This window comes from Anas acuta, chromosome 6 (genome assembly GCF_963932015.1).
Source record: "Anas acuta chromosome 6, bAnaAcu1.1, whole genome shotgun sequence".
In the NCBI taxonomy this organism is placed as follows: domain Eukaryota; kingdom Metazoa; phylum Chordata; class Aves; order Anseriformes; family Anatidae; genus Anas; species Anas acuta.
This window is the reverse complement of record NC_088984.1, coordinates 9,179,259-9,204,369: the sequence shown is the minus strand read 5'-3', so window position 1 is coordinate 9,204,369 and position 25,111 is coordinate 9,179,259. Positions and strand designations below refer to the sequence as shown.

The following is a 25,111-nucleotide window of genomic DNA, read 5'->3' as shown; positions in this document are numbered from 1 at the left end:
TTTAATACATCTGGACAAAAATGTTAATGGCATATGTAACTTTCAAATGTCTAATTCCTGTTCAAAGTCCAGGTGACTGCTCAGTACAAAAATAAATAAATAAATTAGACTGCTGTTTTAGGTTCACAAAAATATATAAATAAAATAATTAAACTGCACTATGATGTGATTTACATATTTCTGGTTGTATAATAATTCTCAGGAACTAATGATCTTCATTTAATCAACATGTTTTTCTTGTAAATCAGAATAAGACACCTGCTATACTGCAGGTTAAATAATTAAGTGTGAACAGAAAATTGCCTACCTTTGTTTATTGTAATAATAATGTTGAATATTTTGTGTGTCCTTTGGCAGTATATAATAAAAAAGCACATCCTGCTAATCATGTAATTCTATGACATTTAGTTGCACCTGCTGAATTCTGCATCCACAGCACTGTGAAGCATAATTCTTATTAACTCCACTAGAGTCAGGATTTTAACAAACGTCTAAATTCTAGCAAAGCTGTTGGATTCAGTGCAATGATACTGAGGCACATGGTAAAGATATTGCTGAAAGGGGCTGAGAGTAAATGTACTTTTTTTTTTAAAAAAAGGTTTACTGAATTTTTTGTACCTCCTACATAGTGACAAAAACTTATCAAAATCAGAAGCATTTATGTTGCACCAGATATATTAAGCTTTTTTCAGGGTCAGATTTTTAGAATTCTAATTTCACTTTCAGCAGCAGCAAATTAGTAGGTACAAAAATGTCTTATCTATAAGACAGAATTCCAGTCTAGATCTAAACTATGTATCTAAGATCATGATCTTTTACCTATTGCTATCCAATTCTCAGACCTAAACACAATGTAAGAAAAAGTAGAGAGGATTGTTTTTCAAAGATAATTAGAAATCTCTTTTACCATGTGCTGTTCATCTCAAATGGAATACATTGCATATCACCAGTTGATGGTGATGTTACTATTTCTAGAGGTAGAAGCTCAGACTTTAAGCTTTGAAGATTCACTCCTAGACAGGAGTTAATATTTGTTATATTAACAAGTATTTACACAAAGTGACAGCATAGTTCTTGCACTGGAGGATGCTTGCATCCATGCATCCAGAGCCAGAATTTTGAAACCATTTCTATTTTTGGTGATTAATATGCATTAATATTTCTGATAGTATTAAATAAATCTGAAGCAATGTTGTCTTTTGAGTCATTTCCTTTTTTTTTTTTTTTTTTTTTCCCTCTCCCTGTGGAATACAGATTCAGTACCATTTGTCAATAGGGATGTACCTGTGGTGTACCAGTCGCAGAAAAAAACAAACAGTAGAGAGTCATTCAAATTAGGCTGGATAGAATTAAATATCCTCTTGATCATTGAATGATGAACTCCAGTAGATAATGATGATTAGTTTTATTCTTAGATTATTCTTTCCGTGTACTGACCACAGGCTAAGGTTCAAGATAGTCAGCCTGTTTATTACAGAGGAAAGTTTGCTTGTGTAATGAGTAATTTTCGTGTGTCTAATGAGTAATTTTTGTGTGTCTGATGCAGCCTTACAATAGCAAAGCCAGGTGCGGTAAATTTGGTGATTTCTGTTTTTGTTATAATAGAAAGCTGGTTTTGAAGAAGAGGAGTCATTAAGAATTAAAGAAAATGGAGCAACAAAAGGGAATGTTATTTGCCACGACCATATTCTTAAAAAAAAAAAAAAAAAAAAGTTTTTAATGGGATTGATATATTTATTTCTTGTGGAAAAGTATATATTGTCCTCTGATTTCATTGACTAAAGTTAGAGAGACATAATACATTGCTAAAAAGTTGTCCAGTCCTGAATGAAACATATGATAAGATCTGGGTAAAGTTAATTTGGTAGTAAACCTATCTATTTTTCTCCTTTTGATTGCCTGCTTACTTTCCACAAAACCATCTGCAAGCTTTTGCAGTAGCAAATAATCTGTCTCTAGATTATCTTTGTTTTCACTTACTGTTTAAAGATTACATTGCATAATGACTTGCTCTCTACCCTCTATTTTGATTATAATCTCTTTAAGGCAAAGGTTACTACACCTATACTAGACTTAGCACAATTTTAATGTACTATGGAAACAATCTGGAGAGTAGTAAATAATAAGCATCATGAATGTGAGTGTAAACCCAGCGATCCTCTGCTGTGACCTTGCTTGCCTTTCACATGCTCTGCTGGGATAGCTGGATTCTCCAGGGCTGCATTGCACAGCTTGTTAAGGACAGCCCTGTGACCACTACAATATTACACTTGTGATCTTCTCACTGCAAGCCTTCAGCCTGTGAGGGATGGTAAGTAGTGGGCCACCAGCTTTGGCTGAATCAGCTTGCTGAGACGTGTTCATGTAGACAAATAGGGGTGAGCAAACTGCAGCCTTGAGACTGGTCTTTTACTGTGATATGTACATAGCCAATGAATTTTAATTTTCTAACTTGTTGGTTTTGTCTGTGCCACATCTACAGTACTGCAGCAGGAACAATGCTGAGCTGTCAGGGGTGTTTTCAAGGCACAGGAAGCTTACAATTCTGTCACAGGTTGAAATACCCAGTTTTATTTGAGAATTGTAATTATATAGGACTAGAGGACTGTATAAATCTTCCCACATTGAAATCACTGTTTGTTATACAAAGTACAACCGTGCCAATAATGAGCTGTGTGAAATCTGCCCTAGGCCATGCTGCCTGTTCCGGAGGAGAGCTGTCCATGTCCCATCTGGCTTATCCTCTTGACAGTCTTAGTAGAAGGGTTAGCTCCCAAGGCTGTCAGAGAAGTGCTGTTATATCGAGATACCTGATTATCTCTCTGGAGAAGAGGCTGGGACATGCTGTGTGACTGAGACTGCAATTTGTTCCCTGATTTTCTCAATAGTCCAGGGACATGTATGTTACTTGGGCAACAGCTGGCTGAGTCCATTGCCAAACTGGCTCAATCATGGTCCTCAGTACAATTCTAAGAGAGCAACCAGAGATCAACTTTTTATTTCAGAACAAAAGTGTTTCCACGGAGTAGGGAAAGCTGAGCAGCTTTGTGTGAAATTTGGGAAAAGGTGGACTCTGTTCTGTGCTGGCAAAACTACACTACAAAATGGCTGACATCACTGCATGATGTGGTGTGAGGAAAAATGAAGTGCTGCTATATCTTTCTCTATTCTCCATCTCTACAGTTTTTAGCATCTTACATACAGTATAATTTCTAATTTCAAGTCCCTATATTTATTATATTTTATTTATCTATTTATTTATTTACAGAGGGAACAGCTAAATAAAAGCATAGGTACTACAAGGTATGCAGAAGGAAGAACCTGGTGGGCCTTGCCAGCACTGCGTGGCACACAAGCAGTTATGTAGCCCCTAGGAAAGCCCTCTGTCACAAATGCCGTCCCTTGCTTTCCTCTTTTTCTTGATGCCGATTTACCAGTAATTGCATTTCAAACAAATTGGAATGGACTAATAGACTTGAGTCTATTTTCCTAGCTTTCAACACCATGAAATCATGTTCAATGATCTCCTCTGTGGTGGGAAATGAATATCCCTAACATTTTACTCCCAGTAATGACAGAAATTTCTGCATTAAAAGAATTTCAGTGTGGAAAGTATGAGGAGAAATGACAGAAATAGACAAATCTCGTGCTTTAGTCCATCAGATGATTGCTGTTTGAGCTAGATAATTGCTTCCCATTTGTGGCAGTGCACAATTAGCATTTGCATTTACATTTATTTTTATTCATTTCCTTTGCTGTGCTTTGCTCAGTTGTGTTCTAAACTTTTATTATTTCTGATAGGAGATTAATTATGGCATAACTCCTATTTTCTTTTAACTTTTTGTAATTTTTAGCTCCTTAAATTATGTAAAATTAACATCTTGATCTCACGTGGTGAACTGACCATTACAGAAAGCTGGAGTTCAGCTGTAGCTGCATCGATCCACGTGTGCCCTTGAAATGGAGAAAATGACAGACCCTGCTGGGGCAACCTGGATATGGGAAGTCTGAGTGAGCAGACTATGTAGAGGTGCTGCACTCCCTCCCAGGCTGAGTCCCAGGAGGGCAGGAGTGAACTGAAAGAAAATTTCTCCATCCAGGGAGACTGGAGAAGAAATAGCTTTTAGTCTATCCAACAAGGCTAGAGAAGAAATAGCTCCAGCAAGCTATTTCTGCTATCAGCTACAGATGGAAGGACCAAAGTCCTCAAGGGGTTATGATGTATTAAGTTACCAGTGAATAAATTGGTAAGCTTGTAGGAAAAACTTGGAAGTTTCTAACTCACATCAGCTTTGTGTTATTATGGCAACACATAGAAGAGGAATGTATCTTTCAAAAACCTGGGTGTGATGGTTTAGTTTCTGTGAAAACTAATTTGACAGAACACTGAGATTCCACAGTGTGTCTGGATTAAGCCACAGTAGAGTCCCTGGGACTTTTTTTCAGCTACACACTCTGTGATTGCATTCATTTTATACTATCTAGCTATGTCTTTCATGTCCTTGGGAAATAACTCAGTTCCTTCTCTTGTGTTTACATTTTCCCAATACATACAGAAGAAATGACTTGCTTAGGCAGTAGACAGTTTTGTTCTTTCAGCTGAGCTGGTACAGACATTACTGCCTGTGGCTGATGGTCACTGTCCACCTTATTCCCTTCCACAGCTCTGCAGTGAATATTTCATCACCGGCTTAGTTCAAACTGAAGAAGGCTTGGTTGAATTGCACTATATATTTCACTTTTTTTTTTCTTTCATTTTTTTTCTTTTTTTTTTTTTTTTTTTTTTTCTTGTAAATCAATCCTGAAGCAGAGTTGTTAATACTCAGGAGCTGCCTGCTTCCTCTCTCCCATATAAAGTGCTGACATGAGGTTATCAGTAGAGTTGTAATTATGAGGCAGGACCCTGTGCAATTGTGTGGTAGAGAAATCTGTGATTCTGTAAATGAATTGTGCCTCTTGAGAGAGTTGAAGATTTTCAAACACTGATGAAAAATATATCTAGGACCACTGAAAGTTGGCATGACTGGAGCATGACTTTATATAACAGCTGATGGTATTATTCAGAAAAGAGGAGGAAACATTCATAAAGGATAGAGATTTTAACTCTTCCGGCCAGTCCAGAGCAGCTGGTCACTTTATTTTGGAGTTGAACAAAGTAGGAGGATAGGTTTTGTGCAAATGCCTGCACTCCCACTTTGAGCTAGTTGCCCCTTTCTACAGCATACAATAAAGCAGAATTCAAAAAAATCCAGGTTGGTTTTGAATAGGCTGATGGATTCATCGCTATTAGTGCAACAGTCTGGATCTGCTCTGTCTTCCCATTAATATGACTCTGTGTAATAATTGAGAAGTTGACCTTCTCAGCAGAGCTAATTTGCTGGTGTCTGGAGGGATGCTACTGTGACTCTGCTGCTTCCATTTCTGTAGTTACAGTGCCACGAGATCTCCGCCTGTTTTTTGGTTAGTTTGTGTTTTGCATTACAAGGGACGGAGAAGTAGAAGACTTGGGGAAGTCAGGAAGTCCAGGAATTACCTGTGTCTATAACCACAAATGGTGCAAACCATTATGAATAGGGAATTTTCTACTAAATTAAATTAATTCTCTAGACAAGTCACAGTTGAAACTATAGAACTAGTGCTGAATAAATGTTTTCTTGAAAGCACCACTAGCAAGAATGCAAACTTTTAGAAAAGTAATGCAAATCTTGCTCAGCTGACACGTGACTTGTCTGGCATATTGAAATTTCATCTGAATCTGTAATATCTTTGTAAATGACTATTTTATTTAATTAGCAAACACTTAATTAAACAAAGATTTGTCTAGCACCTCCTGTTCATTAAATCAGAAAGCATTCTCTATTTTAATTAGCATGACATTTTCTATAATCAATTTAATGAAATGCCATCTGTAGTTCTAATAATACTGTGTATAGTGAAGGCTGATTGACATATGTGTTGACAGCAAGGTATCAACCTCCTCTTATGTTTGTATTGTAAAAAAATGTCAAATATAAGAAAAAAGAGGACTCATTTGCTAATTGTTTTGTGCTGTGAAGCAGAATTTTGTTTAAACAAACAAAAGCTCAGTAAATAATTTCAGTGGGAAGACAAGCACTTACAGTCCTCAGGTTAGCACTACCAGTAATTTCAAAAAAACTGCCTGAGGCCTCCTTATTCTAGATATTCTGGATCAGATTTTCAGCATCATTGGGATGTCTCTCTTCTCTCCACTTTTTAGATGCTAGTTACACCCTCAAAACTGTCTGAGAGATTGCCTTCATATATGATTGTTGGGTACCCAGACTGGCTGGGTACTGAGGCTGCTATATGACCAGTAAAGCTGCTTCAGCCCTGATGCATAACGGGAGCCCTGGGGATGCGGAGGGGGGAACCTGGGGCTCCTTTCCTGTCTCATCAACAGGGACCCCCTACCAAGCAAAAGGCAGGCTCTGCTGGGGAGAGAGGGGCATGTGTCAGCTACTCTTGCTGTGGTCCTCATTCAGTATGAAGGAAACACCTTCAGATTCCTGTTCTGTGTTATTATGAGGACATAAAAAATAAAATGAACAAAAGACCATCAGGTTTCTGTGATGTTCACTCTTTGTAAATTAGGATGTGACTACTTAGAGAGTATCAGTGTGTGGTGCTTTTGTGCTCCTTTAGCCACACTTTATACTAAGATTTAGTGTTAAATACAGCAATTAGCTGTCTATGCTCTGTGCACCTTCTTTATAAATCAGTTAATTCTTCAAACTATTTTGACACAATAAATTCTAAACCACTATACAGTCAGGTTCTAGCAAGTTGGACTTGGCATGTCTCTTGGAATTATCTCATAACAAACCTCATTACCAATGAGGAATTCCAATGTAGTACCTATTTTACCAAAGTAATCTTGTTTTGTAAACAAATTTTACAGTAACAGTAGTGCAAATATGGAAGTACCATCCCCCCCCCCCCCCAAAAAAAAAAGAAAAAGAAAAAACAAAAACAACCAACAACTAACAACAACAACAACAAAATCTCTTTGTCACTACTATTAGCATCTGCAGTCATTATTGAAGTAAATCACAGTAAATAGGGTGGAAATGTAGATTTACAAGCTAGGCAGTTTTTGTGGTTTTGATAAGCTTGGATTGCTGTGATGATCATAAAATCCCAGAGGAAAAACACAATGGGAAATGTACACATTATGTTAAAATCTCTGTGAATAGAATATAAAAGAATAATAATCAATAAAATAAACCCACTGGTAGGAAAGTAATTCTTGTATGGGTAAGAATGCACAGAAAAAGCATGCACAGAATATTTAGAGTCTCTGATTAAGAAATCTCCTAACTCCTGTAGCTTTAGTAATTCTAAGCTCTCTCTCTGAGATTCCATAAATTGTCAGAGGCCATGCAGGGCAGGATTAATGATTTTTTGTATGGGAATCACCACTTGTTCCTGAGGCTGTTGGATCAGGTGCAACACTGATGACACTGTCTCTGCTTAATACGTAGTTGACTGATCCTGCTTCATATCTCCACTGGTCGGGAATCTTTTGTAACATATCACAGATTTAGAGACCTACAGAAATACTGACACATATAACATCACCTTTGTTCATTCACATTTAGGACATGGCTACCTTTCTGTTGGCTCTCACAGCAATTATGTGTCTCTCAACAGTTTATGGCAGACACAAAATCTCTTGCAGTATGGGGAAAAAAAAGTATTTATGTGATCAGTAGCTTGAAGCTTTTTGTGTCATGTAATATGCAGATACCAACAATGAAAGAAGAAAGCTTTCAAATAATAAGTCAAATCAATGCTGAGGTGAAAGTGAATCAGGCACAGGACTAAAAATGGAGACTTGAGTTCCTCACCATGCTGTTGACATCCTGTGTGACCCAAGGACAAATCACTTCAGCTCTTCTATCTTCTTTATCTGTTGACTTTTGCATTGTCTTTTATTTTTTAGTTCTTTGGAACGCAAACCTCTGATGATGGGTAATGCAGATTCTAACACAACAAAAGGATTTACCAGTAAGATTAAACAAGGAAAAGGCAGGTTTCTCAGGAAATAGTTGCAGTGCTGAATATTAAATGTATTCTTGTGCAGTATGGGGTAATGCTTCTCTCTTAGTAAATCTTGTTTTTCAAGTTGGTGAAAAATTAGTGTTCATTTGGGGAACATTAACAAAAGGGAATAAAAAAATAGTGCAATAGAGTAATATTTCACAACTGTTGTTTAAAATAATTAGATTATTTATTTGGTATTTGGTACAATTACACCAGAACAATTACCATTTCTTATAGCATTCCTTGCAGATGTAATCATAGTGAGTAAGGATAATAAGGGCGGTCTTTAAACAGTTGTAAGCTTTTAAACGTTTGGAATGTGGAGCTTTAGCGACAACTTAGAAGGTTAGATTTAAAGCATATGGGCCCTTGCCCTTTCTACCTAGTCTGCATAATTTAAATTAGTTGGAGTTGCTTAAGTTCAGTGACATGTGAAATCAGAGTCTATGCTCATCAAATAAACCACCACAATTCAGCATTCTGCTTTCAGAAAGCTAATTTGCTAAAGGCCATATAGACCCCGTGACAAATTCTTACATTAGCATAATTGATTTTCAGTGACATCAGTATAATTCAGGGTGGGATTTAGTCCATTTTTTCCCTCCAAATAACACAGATTTTTTCATTATTTTTTTTCATTAGGAATTAAAAAGATCTTGATTTTATTTTATTTTTTATTATTTTTATTTTTTTTAGAAAAAGGGGAACAGGTATGCCATGTGAAGCTAGTTAGAAAAGGGAATATTGCAAATGAGCTCTGTAGCATTTAAGACATGACAAGAGTGTTATCAACTCGATGAATGAGGTTAAAGAAGTTATTTCAGAATTGTCTAGGATAGGGTTCAAGCTGGTGGTCAAATATGAAAAGTTTTGCATTGATTTCATTACATTTTGTGATATTTTGCCTGTACTTTGACATTCCCTGGAATAAGGTGTATATAACACCAAGCACAGTATAGAGCTGTAACTCCTGCCAACAGGAGTTACATGCTCATCCTGAGCATGAGCCTTACCAGTGGTGAACCTAAAACAGGAGCTATAGCCTTAGTAAGACTATGTATAAATGTGCTGCTTTTGTTTAAGAGACAATTGGGATTACAATGGTGCTGTATTTATGTAATATCCCATCGCTATTACGTAATAGCCTATCATGAGGATTGGTCTGTTTGTTATAAATTGAAGAGGTTACTAGGTAAAACTTGCAAAGAGTAGTATGTAGTGTTTATGTAGGACTTTTTAAATTTTATTTGTTTAAATATTATTGATAGGAATGTAGAAGGAAGAAGGAGGTTTCACATTCTTTGCCTAGAGACAGAACAAGTGGTTTAGACATTTAGCCTTATAATGTTAAAATAAATTATTGTTTGTTCTACATATAATTTTAATAGTTATGTGTGAGAATGTAATATATTGCTGACTCCAGTGAAATAATCATGATGTGATAATCATAGAATAATTTTATTTTCAAGGCATTATTTTTTTATAATTATTATTATTTTTATTTAATACTGTGTTCTTTGTGAAAGCAAAATACTTTGCAGGGAACCTGTTCAGCAGCAGGTTTGGTTTATAGAGCTGTATGCTCATTAGGCAGTCACTGAGTCAGCTTTAGAAATAAAATCAAAATCAAAATGGAATAAATTCTTCCCAAAGGGAGTTATCTAATAATAACAGCTAAACTTACCATAACCTTTTCTATCTATCGACAGAGTGACTGCTGAATTACCAAGTTTGTTACCCTGTTCTCACAGTCATTAAGTCTTCTAACAAACCCAGTGGGGTTAGTTAAACTAGATACTGCAGTTCTGGTGAAAAACTTTAAATATACAACAGGGGCAAAGAACAGGAAAGATATTTACAGCACTCTTTGGTAAACCCTCTGCAAACAAGTGAAACAATTTGGGAAGCCATACTCAAACCATCTCAGCAGGTTTGAGTCCCAGCAAACCACACGCTGCAGGGTGGAGCAGGAGAGGGGAGAAAGAAGCAGCCCATTTTGTCTGTCTGGGAAGGATTATTCTTCTGAGATTCACTGAATTTGCATGCTGTGCCTTTGAGCATCATAGCAGGCATACACCCACGTGGATTCTCTGAACCGTGGTGCAGCATTAACCAACCCCAGTATCCCATCTGCAGCTGAGATCAATATTTGATAGTTTGTAGGAAAGTGGAGTAGAAGGCACAAACAGCAGACAAATTACGAATCAGAAGGAAAAATAAATATCCCTTGATCCCACAGGCAGTCGATTAAAAAAACCTCAAAGGGTTGAGATTTTTATTAAAATTGCCTTAACACAGAACTACAAACACAAGTTATGTCATGCAGACAGTCCTGTACTCCCAAAGATTCATTGCAGAAGGGGATGAGAAAATCAATAGAAGGAGTTAAATCTACAGATTCCAAGCCAGAAGTGATCACAGAAGCTATCTGAACTCAACCTTTTATATTTTTACCCACATTCAGACTAAACTAATTCTTGACATAAAGATCTAAAGCATATCTTTAAGAGAAAGTGTCCCAGGGCTGCCAATTCTGTCATCCTCTTTACTGAGCTCCTCCATGCTTCCCTACCTCCATGTACGTAATCAGCTTTTCAGTAACTATATGTGACATAGATGTCTCTGAACTTTCTCTTTGTTAACCTGAATAATTTTAGCTATTTGAACTTTGCATTGTTATATTTGCCTTCTGACCCAGAGTTATACTTAAAATTTCTTAGTGCTCCTCTCTACTCATTTCCCATTCGTGCAGTGTGCATTTCAGGAATTGGGCATTTTATGACAGTGTCAATCTCACCAGTTTTGTGACCAGAGACAAGATCACCCTGTGATATTACCTGTGGCCCTTACAATGAAGAATTGTATCAACCCTTTTTACCATGCTACTGCAGTGGCAACGCACAGTACAGTATCCATCTATATAAACCCATAATTTTAATTTCCATCACAGCTCTTCAATTCCAGTTTCCCATCTACAATTCTGATTAGTTAACCAAGTGAGACAGATCACTTGATAGGAATACTCTGTCTTCCTTGTTTTTGTTTGTGAGACCACTTTTGATCCTCCTGATGTGCTTTCCTTTAATTCTGTATAGTGTAAGTTTTGGATTCACAATGTCATAAAACAAATCAGATGCCTTGAATAAAACCCAATATACGTATTAAGCATAATTGCCTCTATCAAAAATAATGCTGTCAAAAATTGTTTGGCAAGATCTTTATTCCAAAAAAATGTTATCAGGTATTAATTATATTCCTAGTTAGTATTTTGTAAGAAGAATCACAAATTTATAATGACACTACTTTATCTGGGGTTGTTGACAGGATACAGACCCTTGGTAGTCTTTCTTCACCTTTATTAGCACAGACTAATCTTATCCATCAGAAATTTGAGAACTATTACAAGTAGAAAGTTTTCAATTAGTTGTTTTAAAGATTGCTTTGTGTACATCATCTACAGCAGGAGACCTGAAAATATGTGGTGTTCATTGTGCTTTGCTCAAGATAGAATACTTTCTATTTTTGTAATGTCCTCAGATGGATAATATAGTTTTCAGTGCTGTGTTTTCTGTCCAGACATAGGATTTTTCCATGACAGTACTCTTCCTTCACATCAAATTAAACAATTTTTGGAGGAGGAACTTTCCTTCTCTGATTGGCTTTGTGAAGTGGTAGGGATCCCTGAACTTCTTTGTTGCAAAGATACCAAGATAATAATAGTAATAATAATTAAAGAAATAAAATAAAAATCAGTTGTTTGAATAGGCAATGTTAAGGACTGGGTATTATTTTCTACTGTAAACTTGTGACCCTGGGTAACAAAAATTTAGAAACAAATATGTTTATGGTTCTTACATCTGAGCTATCAATGAAAAAATCATCATTGTGGCCATCAACTGTCTCATTATCCAGCCTGAGAAGAGCTCTGCAAGCTATTGACTGGAATCAGACTTCTGTAGAAATTAATATGATTACTTTTGAAGACTGCATTTATGCTCAGCACTTGCATGGTATTTTGATGAAATCTTTTATCTGAGAATCTCCATGCATTTTGTAAGTGTTTATTTAATTTGTGCACTTCAGGAGTTAACCACTGAATCCAATATGCAGATGAAAGCCTGGACTCAGTGAGAGGTATAATTACTGTCCACTAAAGTCTGCCTTTTGGAGAGGTCTGACTTTCTGTTTTCTGTTCTGATCATTTGAATAAAATATGATTCTAACTTAAGAACAAAGGCTTTGCTTTACGTAATTCATGGTATCTGCTGTTTCAAATTCTGTTGCTCACCATGTATATAGCTTATAAGAAGAGCCCTAGGAATGTGTTTATTCTATTAGTAATTTTAAGGGCAAGTTCTTTATGTGAATGAAATTGTCTCGGTAGGATTTATTAATACAGCTTGGTATTAAAAATCCTGTTGACTAGTTGTACGTGGCATATTAGCTAGAAAAATAGATAATTGAAAAGGAGTTATATCCTGATATTGTTATTTGGACTGGGGTAGTTCATTAGGCTCACCTGCGGACCAAATGTACATCATTCAGAGCATTGTACAAGCAGGGAGCATGAACATGAGAGTTGTTGATGGCTGTTCAGTGTCTCTGGGTTATACACACCATTTATCACTTTCTGGTTTATTCATAACTGGGGACAGCACTTTGGCTAGGCAACTCTATTTTTTGTATAATAATATTTAAAAATGTGGAACAAGATTATTAGGAATTTTCAGTTCTAGCCTACCTTAAAAAAATACGTGCAAAAGAACCTAAAAGAAGTTGCAGAAAGTTTAATATCCTGGGGTAGCCAGTAACCTGAAACTGAAGTAATTTTCTTTAAATTGTTACCTCTTTTCTGTCAAAATGATTTTGAAATCTTTATTTACTAAATTTTTAAATTTCACACTTCACAATATAATTTTTCTTCCTAAAAAACAGCTCTAATATGTCTGTCCTGAATTCCATCAATCCTACCCCACTTCCCAGCCATGATCTAAAATAGCTTAGTACACTCTTTAAATGAGGCTTCATTAATTTTTCAGAACGTACCAGAGGACTTTCACTAATGCTGTATATCTGGAGCTTCTGTGCAGTCAATTAAAATATAGCAACATTTTTCTGAATAAGTGAGGCATATTTTTATGATAGCATAACCTTTTTCTCCAGTCATGTTTACTTGCTTCTTCATAAAATTCAGGGATCTGTAATGAATTTCTCAGGCATTACTGAGGATTAGCAAACTTCTTTTGTGTTTCCTTTAGGCTTAATTTAGAACTTTTCTTATGCTTTTCCATTTTTATAACCAACTAGTTGCAGTTGATTAAATATACTTATTTTACAAGGGTTTGAAATAAAACAAAGAATAAGCATGTGATCTCTTTTTAGAAATAGCGAGAAATTTTGAACCAACTCTTTTTTTTTTTTATCAAGGTTTATGTAGTTATTGTGCGTTATGTACTGTATCATTGCAAATATTTATACAAACAGGAACAAAGCCTTTTTCATAGGAACCACAATTAACTTAATAATTCACATTTTTTGTCTGTAGTTCAGATGTATTTGATTTTTTTTTCTTATGGAAACTTATAAATCAAGATAAGTGGTAGAAGGAAAAATTATGACAGAGTTCATCCCACAGTTTTTTACATGTTTTACTAACATATTGCTTTAACCTTTCTTTCTTAACACACCACTTATCTGATGATAAGTTCTTTGGCCCAGCCCTAATCACATAGAACACAGACTGTAAAGATATCTATATTCAGATATCTTTACCAATCCAGTTACCAGAGGTACAGAATAGTACAGAGGTTTTCTTAGAAACATTTCCAAGGAGGTATGTGAACATGGTGTCCAGCAAAAGGTTTTTGCTTTGCAAAACTTTGGTTTGGTATTCAGCCCTTTAATAGTGAACGTGCTCAGACCTTAAGATGTTAGAGTGGCAGTGATTTCTTGATGGGAGCATTTTGGGTTCAAGATGTTATTTCATTCACATCAATCCCACTAGTCATGTTGTCACCACATAACATATTTCCATTTAAATGAAATCATATTTTTGAATGAGGTGAACATGCCATAGAGCATAAAATAATACTTTTGAAGCTCATGAGGCCGATCAACAAAACTAGCTATGATATATGCAATTCTTCTCTCAGTCTTGTTTGAAGCTCATGAGGGAGATAACAAAACTCATTATGAATCATAAAATGGTTTGAGTTGTAAAGGACCTTAAAGATCATGTAGATCCACCTCCCCTGCTATGGGGGTTCCACTAGATTATGGCGTATGCAATTCTCTCAGTCTTGTTTGTGTATTGTAATGAAGATATTCTAATGACTTTAGTATGCTTGTTTTCTTTACAGATATTTTATTAAGTACTCAATATGTTTACTAATTGTTAATGCCTTTGTTGTTGCAGATACAGCAGTGATATATAAAAATAGGAATGGACACGTTATTGAACTGAATGTAGAAACAAATACAACTACATTATTATTGGAAAATACAACTTTTGTAAGTAATATGTTTTATTTCTTGTTGGAAGTCTGCTAGTCTGCTTTTTTTTTTTTTTTTTCTTTTTTCTCCTGTAACAGTGAGTGTAATTAAAGATTACAGAAACTATGTTTATAATCTAGAGTAGGTTATATATATAAATGGAAAGTATAATCCATGCTTTCTTTGGGCTATTTCAAGGATCATACCTGGCATACGTGCTAGTGAATCTAGCTGAAGTCTATTATAGGAAGAGACTTCATAAAATTAGGGCACTCTACCCAAAATTGAGAGCTTTTTCCTGTCAGAAATGGAGAAAAATGTTCAAATATCATATGAAAATTTTCCTTTAAGCATTTACATATATAAAAATATATATATTTTCCTAGTTGTGGTATTCTCTGGTTTACCTGTTCTTCTGTGCTTTAATGTCAGACTAGAGGGTTGGGGATTATTCCTCTTGACCAGTAACTAGTATATACATGAGTGGTTTGCATATGTTTCTGAGTAGCAGTAATTGCTAAGAAATGTTTTATTTCTTAGTCTACATTTCCCTTTTCTTTATGTGGTTAGTTTCAGTGATACCACTTATATCCTACCCTGTAATTCTCATTTATCAGAGCTTTGCAGCATAAATTCATGGCGTGTCAATCAATCCTCCTAAATACTTCATACAGACCACTAGCTGTTATTGCTAATCCCTGTATTTTTAATTTAGAAAAATATTTTGCACCTGCAGACCAAAAACGATGACTCATTTTCATCATAAATCTTTGGCAAAGGCCAAAGATTTTATTCCTGGTTTGTTCCTGGCCTTTGCTGATACAGATTCCTCATTTCAAAGCATTAAGCCCCTGCTGACTTTTCCTTCTAACTCCTTGAACTAGAAAGGGGAGAGCAGAAGTTTGGGAGAGTGAACTAGACACTGACTTCCCAGATCAATGTAAAAATGAATGAGAAGGGAGGAGAGATTTGAATATTAAGAGTGCATGTGTGAGGCTCCCTTACTGTGAGCTGCACCCTTCCATACGCTGGGATGTGCCTCAATGTACTTCCTAGCCCAAAAAAGACTGGCAGACACAAGTAAAAGTGGATGAAAAGGGGAATATCTCTCAAATACAAACCACAAAACATTGAGGAAACGTTTTCCCTCTTACCTGTGTATACCTGTGAGTGCTTTCCTGGCTAAGTAGAGGATTATCTGTGTCAGGCCTACAAATTACCTTTAGCACATAACTTAAATGCAAGTAGCTACGTGGACATCTCTGGCTCTAAAACTTGACTTTAATGACAAGACACGAGTTTCCTCATAAATTAATTCATACATTTTTGGCTGCAAGTGTTTGGCTTATGCAAAGGCTATTGCCAGCATGACAAGCTATTCAGGCCATTATGCTAAACCAGTGATGCCAAGTAATGATGGATCAGTATGGACAAGCTGCTTCACGCTGCGAGTGTCTCATCTTGTCAGAAAGTTGCTGTCTGTTTTTTTTTTTTTTTTTTTTATGGAGCTGATTCATCCTGAAGTCATGCAGACTGACAGAACTGTAGACACTAGGTATCTACACTTAATTAAGTGTGGGAAACGGATCCAAGATGGATAATATTCAAGCAACCATTTAATAATTATCTATGGAACAGAGACAAATGAAAACGTGTGTTTTTTCTTGTGAAGCTTCACTCTGTACACAGTCAAAAGCTAAGAGTGTTAGATTTAAATACAGTGGATTTCAGCAGTGACTATTTACACAGAAGTAAAATAAAAAGCTGAAAACAGAGCAGAAGTCTCTGTAAGTTTGTTGGCATATGTTTGGCAGAGAGCAATGGGAAATGTTGCCATGCCTAGTTGTCTGTCTGTTGAAAAAGGTGGCCAATGATCCTAACAGAAGATCACAATATTACAGAGGCAGACTGTGCATCTGAAACCAAAAGCTCTCCTGTTCTTATAAGGTCCATTGTCCCCAAATTCATACTGCTGAGAGTACTCTTACAAGTTAGACGCCTGGCTCGTTAATCAAACATTTTCCCAACTCAGTGTCACATCTGCTTAATCACTAGTGCATAATTAGAATGGTGCTGGTTTAATGACTCTGCAGAGCTGTCTTATATTAATAAAAAATACAGCACAGATCCAGCATAAGCAGTGGCAGTGCAAGTTCCCTTTTTCTTCCCTATAAAAAGGTTTCAGTTGTGGAACAGTCACCTTTAGATGGGAGTGATTAGCTTATTTTCAGAGTGCATTTCCTCTCCTGTTTGCCTCTGCTCAAGCAGCCCACAGAAGTGGCAGGTTTTTCTTAGTAATGTTGATAATTATCCACTGAAAACCAAACTGCCACAGTAAAGTCATTGCGCAGAGAAGGCTAGTAATATTTCCTTGTCACTACTGATCGGGCAGTATTTGAACCAGCAGAAGACATTTTCTCCTTTCCTTATTACTAATCCTGTAAAGTAGTCTTCCACTGTGTACAGATCACTGCCTTTGATTTGCATCTTAGAGACTGCCATTTTTTCTGCAAAGTACATCTCTTTTATCCTTCTTTGTGTTGCTTATTGCCTAAAATCAAAAGTACTCCTATTGAAGAGCTACTAGCAAAAACAAACAAACAAAAAGCAAACTACATTTTTTTTAAGAAACTTGTTATATAGAGTGTTATAAAATACAGCTTTTAATTATAACTAGAAGTACCCATGCACACAGAGAGAAGAAAAGCCAGGGTTTTGACATTCTAACATGCCCATTTGTCTTCCATAGGGAAATACATATGCAAAGTTCCTGACTTAAAGTATTTTTTTTTTCCAGTTTCATGAGGATTGATTCATACAGTAGAAGAAATTACTGCACTTCATTTGCCCTCTTCAAATGGAATTCTTTTCTATAATCAATCTATTAGTGAAAAAATCTGACCTTTATATAATTAAACTGCTAGCAAAGCAATCTTATGTGTAACAAATACAGTGTTATAAGAGAAAGGAGTAGCTTTTAAAGCATGATGACTAAATTTTAGCTTCTCTGGAGGTCATTATTTAAAGACAGGTTTTCTAAACTATACCTGTCCTCTGCCTATTTTCATGTAGTGTATCCCATTCAAGCTGCCTAATAAATAGTTAATATTCTCAGCCAGCCTCATGTAAATGTTAACAGCTGGAGGCTAGACAGGTCTTCTAGTAGATGGAGCCAAAAAAAGCCCTGGACATTAATCACTGTGTGGCATCCTGATGCTTGCACTGTTGCCTCGATACATGATTACAATATGTTCTCTATCATCTGTCTGAGGTGCCTATCACCATGAGCCTAAGTGACTTGCTTACCAGTTATTGAGCATTTAGCAATACTTTATTGCACATTACAGTTAAACAAAAAAGACATTATGCCTCATTTATCTAAGTAATTTCAGAGTTTAACAAATATTTTATTTATATCTTTTGTCATCAATCATTAAATAGAGCCACTAAAGGCAGGTTACCACTTCCTACACAACCTGGCCACAAGACTTGGGTATGCTGTAGAGGAACGTATAGAGGAAAGAAAGGCATGGGAGGTTGTCCATCTGGTCCCTTATGATGCTTCTAGCTCAGCCTCCCTCATCTGTTTTACAAAACAAAATGAAGAAAGCAAATAAAAAGATGAGAGAAAAAGTGGGTAGGGACTGTTCTATGTTCTGTGTCCATATGTGTTGTAACCTCTCAAAGAAGCCTTCAGAAATTTTGCCTTCATATCTTTCTGTTAAAAAAAAAAAAAAAAAAAGCCAGAATAATTATGACAATGGTAAGAACAGTTGCTTGTTCGGCCTCACTTCCACTGTTTTTGTCAGGGATGTATGCAAAAGTAGTCAGATGCCTTGCATGCACTCAGTCCAGAATCATTGGTCAGAAATGAATCTATCATGACTCCTTTTGCTTTTCCGTTGTAGGTGATGAGAGGTCTGAGTCATCAAAGAAGAAGATTTTGATTTCTTTTTGATACCCAACAATATTCTAGTGTCCAAACTGAAAACAGTTACACTTGTAAAGTCTTGTATTATAATAGCTTTCACCCAGCTGTGTGCTTTGGACTCTTCTAAAGCCCAGCCATTGCTGACCTTCTCTCTCCCCTGCTTTCTGTGCCTTTCCATGACTCTTTTAAAGCTCAAGGGGAGACTGCATCCGAGCGCACAGCAAGTAAATCCTATTAAGTTGCAAACCTGTTTTCAGGGGCTTGCCAGAACTATACTCTAGAGTGTGTTGTATTGTCATGTTCCTGTGGGCCATCTTTTACACAAGGATGGAGAGAGAAGGATTGCTTCTTGCTGCCTAGTGATGCTGACGGCATCAGAAGGGTGAGCAGAGCAGAAGTAGTCTTGGCTCATGAATCATGATTAGGCTGTGGCAGCCCAGCTGTGAAAACCCTGTGGAAGCCTGGCAGCCAAAAGCCGAGAATGAGCGTTTTAGTATGAACAGAGCTTTTGGCAGGAACTGTTTTGTGCCATTTCATAGAGTGTTCTTCATAAACACCCCTTCTCATTGATGGTCCTCTTTTTGATTTATTTTTTGCTTTGTTGTTGTTTTGTCCCCACACACTCCCTTCTTTTGGTGGGAAAGTCAGTGCAGCATCTTAATGCAATTATAGTTTCTTTGTTGATTAATATAGCCTTAATTGCAAGAGTAGCTTACATGCTTATATTTTAAGAGTCTTGTATAAGAGATTAATGAAAGGGTGAATAATGGTAAATACATTAAACAACATTATATAACCTCATAAATATTAGTAATTATTGCAACACTGGACATTTTAATGACCCACACATGTTGTAAATAGGTTGTTAGGAACACTGCAACATTATCTCCTCTCTCCCATGCTCCTCTAAATGTTAAATAACCCCCTAAGCAAAACCTTTTTAGTAGAGGGGTTTTTATGGGTTAGGGTTTATTGTTGCACTGCACCACTGCACAGAGAGATGGGAAGGCCTGACAGATGGAAGGGTTTGCCGTCACTGTGGTCTGGTGGTGGCCAGTGGTATTTGTTCAAGTACAGGAGGCTTTAATGTATAAAATGCAGTTAAGTATGTGCCATACTGTCAGGTTAGGGTAGCTCCATGTGGGATCTCTCTAAAAAAATACCCCTGATATAGAAAATAGTTCAGGGCTAACTATGCCAAAGATGAGGAACGAGAGGAAAAAAATTCTGTGGTCTAGTTATTAGAAGTTATTTTCTACTAGAGAAGCAATGGTGCAAGGCTCTTCATAGATCTGTTTTTGTTTGTTTGTTTGTTTTTGTAACCTAAAATCCATGTGAAAACTCTTGAGGGGGTTGGTTTATGTTTTTCAGAACGACCAGGATGCCCCCTCTATAGTGTAGAGGTCAGATTGGATTATACTTTAAGTCATGCTCACCTTTTACACTGGATGGGAAACCCGAGTGTTAACAATTACAACATACAGAATCACAGCATTTTTGGAGGTGAACTAAAGGCTCAGGTGACACGGGAAATAATGTGTTATGAAATGTAACCTTGGAAACCCAAGTTTTTCAACATTCTAATTATGATGCATTTTCCTAATTACAACCAGATTCTCTTCTCTGAGGTCCCCTATTCTTCCTGCTACAGGGTTTGCTGTTCTGCTAGGCTCCACTCTTCCCCGCTGTCTCATCTAACCTCCCAGTGGTCCGTCTTCTTTCAGTCACAGCAGTGGTAATGGAAGAAAAATCCCATTGCTCCCTTGATTGCTAATACCACTCTAGAAACCTGCTACATGCCAAATCCCTTCTCATTATGCATCTACTGTTATTCTGTCCCATCTGATTCATCTTATGCATTGCCATTTGGTCAAAGCCTGTCTGATAAGTTGAGCTGAATACCTACCAATGAATGCTAATGAACTGTCAAACTTAGGTGTTCAGTTATAATATTAAATTAAAATTCTGATGGAGATACAGGTAGGTGATATAGAAAGATGTGTAATGTGCTAGGTAGTAGTATTTCTACCAGCTTTAAAGTGACAGTCTAGAACTTCTGAAATATTTTATCCTGGATGAATAACAAAAATTTTAAAAGCCTGAATATGTGTAAAGGGAGTATTAAGCAATAGAGGAGAATAGTAATAGTAGTGTGAAAGATGTAAATTTGTGGGGAAAGCAGAAATATAAGAAACTGAAAGAGAAGGAAGTGTAAAACTAAAGGAAAAAACAGCAACAAATAAATGAATTCAGCAAAAGCAAAAATTTCCTTTAATGAGTTTGAAATATGATGTGTTATTTCACTTAAAACTATCCAAATGAAAATATGAAAGAAGAGTTCTATAAAGTGTTTGACAGGTGATAAGGATCCATTCTTATAGCTGTAAGCTAGACCGTCTTCAAGATAGCTTCTATGTGTATGCTCTGTGGCATATTTTTGAAAGTTTATGAATAAGGGACTGATTTAAATGTTATGGCAGTTTAAATCCACAAGAAGCATAAAAAGGACATTTTACAGTAAATGAAAAAAGAAATAAAAGCATGCTTATACTGAGGGGCACCCAATGTAAAGGCTCTTCTATACACAATCGTAACAGGCATTTCTGTTAATAGCAAATCACACATAAAATGAAAAATTAAATAATAAAAAAAAACAAAACACATCAGTGAAAAACATAGACGAGAAATGTTCAGTGGAATTTTTGTTTCCATTTCAATCACCTGTGCATGGAAAGATGGAATAATAGCCTGTTGCTCGGGGGGGGAGAGGGGGGGCATTATATTTCTGTGTTGCACAATCTCTTTCATTCCTTTACTTTCACTCTTACTGTCTCAGGCTGTTCTCATACTCTTTTTCTATCCATGCAAAACTACATTTTGCAAAACTTATTTGGAATCTGGACAAGAGAAGAAATATGGAAAGCTAAAGGGCAAAAGATGCTACCTCCTTTCGCCTCCATTTCACTCATACCCTTATTATCTTTGGTGGCAGTGAGACTTGCAGTCATTGCTTGTCCATGAGATCATGCATCACTGTCAGGAAAAAATTAAAACTCTTATCATATGAAGCATTTATTTCAAAGCAACCTAGAAATTCAGTGTTAAGTATGGTGAGATAAAGCAAGAGGGTAAGAAAAGCAAGAGCAATAGGGTGAGAAAAGCAAGAGCAGATACAGGATCATTCTTTCATGTCTGAAAAAGTGAAATGACATCATATTCAGCAGTCTTGGAAAAAACAGACGACAGATTTGTAAATTAAGAAGGGAAGACTGTACAGGTGAAATGTGACTAATTTAGTGACAGTGATTTAGTGATTTAATGTGACAACAATTCATCTACTCAAAATGTTTTATGCTTGAATACAGCTGATTGCTTTTGTAGGGATTTTATGTCTTGATTTTTATGTCTAGGTAGTACAGCCAAATATAAAGGACGTAAGGAAATTACCTTTCTTTCTTCCTTGTCTTCAGCCTTTCCTCTTTTCTGGTTTGGAAAGAGGATATGGGTGTATATGGAGTGCACAGTGCAGCACAGGTTTGGGTTATCCCGTCTGCTAACCAGCTGATACTGTGCAGTGATGCAGAGAGAAACGAGCCCTGCTTCTGTATCCAGGGACAAAGCCTAATTAGCTGTGTTTCTCCCTGTTTCAGTGCTTATTTGTCCAGAGCCACATTTCTTAGAGATCAAGAAAAGATAAGCCATAGAGGCAGAATCATAAGGGACAGCATGTAGTTCTATCGTCCTGAGGAAGGCTCAATAGCTCCTGACAAAGCAAGAAGCTTGAAAAGTTGCAGATATGCAGACATGACAGTGGAACAAGCATTCTCCAGATTTCTGATAACAAGACACATGAGGTTTTTTAATTCCCACTGTTTCCAATATGATATTTTTCTAACACTTTCTTTAAAATTCAGAGAAAAAAAAAAAAAGTATTCTGGGAAGGGAACAAATCTATGAGGTCAAAGCCTTCACAAACTTATTTTTAATAAATAAATTAATCCCTGTAGCAAACATCCCAATACACTATCTCCTCAGGGTTTCAGCAGTATACATCTATTGGAAGGAAGCAAAGTTTTCTTTTAAATTCATCACCTGGTAATCTTATCTCCTCACTCATGGAGTCGGACTTCTGTTGGTTCATGAAATACCTTAGACATATTTATGGAGGAAAACTGAAATCTATCTGTCCTTTGTTTTAGTCAGCTCAGTTTCTGTGCTTGCTTTCCATGTTAGGCAGGAGGAATGAGTCAGGTGATTTTTGTTTGTTTTGTTTTTAATCGGAAAGGTTTCTTCTGTGCACACAAGTATGGTTTCTGAGTTTATTGCCATGATTTTTCTTGTCTGATAATAAAACAAAATTTGGTCACTTAAATCCCTCTGAAATTCTGTTTATTTTTTGTAAATTCAGCTTAAAAATAGGTTGATTATGTTTTTAGGATAGTTTAAAGAAATCAACCGTACTATCAGCCTTAACCATGAACACGTGATTTCTTGTGGTCTTCTAGTTTCTTAAGTGGAATATTAAAAAAGTATAAAATAGCTTTATGATCCTCTTAGCAAGAATAATCCCATTATACCAACAAAATGAAAACTGTTTTACTAAAATCATTACCTGCAATCAAGAGATTATGGCTCATTGGTATTACACTTATACCATGTGTCGAAGGTATTCCTGGAAGCAAACAAAATTTTGCTTGTGAGTGCAAGCTGAATGAACAAGGAAATCTTGAGTGGGATTCAAATTATTTTAAATCCCAAATCCACAAGACTCTACTTGGATAGAGAGTATGTGAGTAGTTCTTCCTGGTGATGCCTGGGACTACCAATACTTTGTAGCTGAGCTATTCAGGTGTTTGCATTAAATGCATCATTATTTTTGTGATGGCATAATCAGTGAATTAAGATTCTTAATAAATGGAGGAAATGGTAAGCACCACATTCCCTGAGAATGCATTTGGAAAGCTGCATGCGTTATATATTGCTTGAGACTGAGGTAGTGGGACTATAATTAATAAACCACCACAAAGCAGAGAAATTTCCCATCTAAAATTGTTTTCAGTGATGTGACAAGTAAGGGGAATGTTGCTCATAGATTTAGTCTGCTGAAAGATGGTTATCTCATAAAAGTCTCTTTGTACACAGCAGAAATCTATTCTGTGTACATTTTAGATTAAAAAAACACACAACCTAAAAGCATATTTTTGTCTTCTTTCCTCAAGACTGCAGACTTATCTTCTAAGTTTTGATACTTCCTTGCTCTTATACATGGTTTGTCTTCAAAACTTTTTTTTTTCTTCCCCTTTAGATTTCATTTGGATAACTTGGTTCTAATTATGTTACCTAATAACTTGAGTTTAATTTGTACGTCAAGATGTGGTGTCTTCCAAACTTATTGGAAGATTAGACTTTGTTTTGTTGTTTAGGAGTAGCTGAGCTACTATAAATATATTGGTCTGTGATTGTTGGTTAGTGCACCTTAAACCCTTGTTGAATTCATTAGATTAGCAGTGGGATTAGGCTAAAGAGAACAGGATGCTTAAGAAGCAAAATCGGGGAAAGTATTCAAAGAGGGGATAGGTGTTGTTTCACACAGCTATTTGTATGCTTTTATCTTGTATCTTTGTGGATCTGTTTGTTTGTTTGTTTTTGTGTGTGTGTTTTTCTGCATCTATTATTTCCATTTTTTCCTTCTTCCTTTCCCTCTCCTTCTTCAGACCTGTCTCAAGATTAATTTAAAATTATTTGCTGCAATGCCCTTTAGAGCCCATTCTTATCTTCCTTTTACATTAGATGCATTAAGTTCTTTCCAATGTCAACATTACTCCTTGATTAAATTACAAGCCTGAATTCAATTGGGTGTCATGTAATCTTAGCTAGATATAAAGCAACGTTAGTTTTATAATGGTACCTTATGTTCCACTTTACTTTCCACTAAGCATTTTACTTCTTATAAGAAAAAGAATTTTTCTTTAGTGAAAGTTGTGCAAAATTTTTATGTATGTGGTATTGGAAGAAAAGCAACAGAGACGTATTGCAGACCTTTTTCCTTTTTTGTATGTTATCTTTAAGATTAACCTAGCGATGAATCTCCCTTATAATCATTCCTGAAGTACATACCAACCAAAGCATTTTCCTTCATCCTCTGTAAATGAATTGTTTTTTATCCTTAAGCTTAGTGCCTGCAATCAAGACTAGAAACTCATCAGATTTTTAATTCATAGTTAGTGTTGAAGCCAGATTGATCTGTCACCATTTTACCCATACCAGCGTAGACTAAGAATTATTGGAGTACTTCTTTTGTGAAAATTAAGTAGGTTGTACTAATCAGAACTCTTCTGAATGGGGAGTTCTTAAATTAATGGTAAGAGAATTTGAAAAAAAAAAAAATCATTCTTTCTGTAAACTCACTGTAATTGTTACTTCATTTTAGGTAACTTTCAAAGCATCAAGATACTCAGTTTCACCGGACTTGAGATTTGTTCTTCTTGCATATGATATAAAACAGGTAAGCCAACTATTCATTTTTAAATGAGCCTTTAAAGGAAAACTCTGAACTCCTAGTTTATTTTGTATGCAATTCCACATAACATAATTTGATTCAATGACTTCTAGTGAAATGATGGT

General features: G+C 36.1%; 1 protein-coding gene across 5 annotated transcripts in view; it reads left to right on the top strand.

Annotated features, from left to right (window-relative positions):
- DPP10 (dipeptidyl peptidase like 10) overlaps positions 1-25,111 on the top strand; it is a 471,329-nt gene that overhangs the window by 329,215 nt on the left and 117,003 nt on the right. For all 5 annotated transcript variants that reach the window (XM_068687295.1, XM_068687296.1, XM_068687297.1 and 2 more), the window contains exons 4-5: positions 14,480-14,574; positions 24,918-24,992. In XM_068687295.1, the coding sequence (XP_068543396.1) occupies positions 14,480-14,574; positions 24,918-24,992 (170 nt within the window). The remainder of the gene's footprint in view (positions 1-14,479; positions 14,575-24,917; positions 24,993-25,111) is intronic.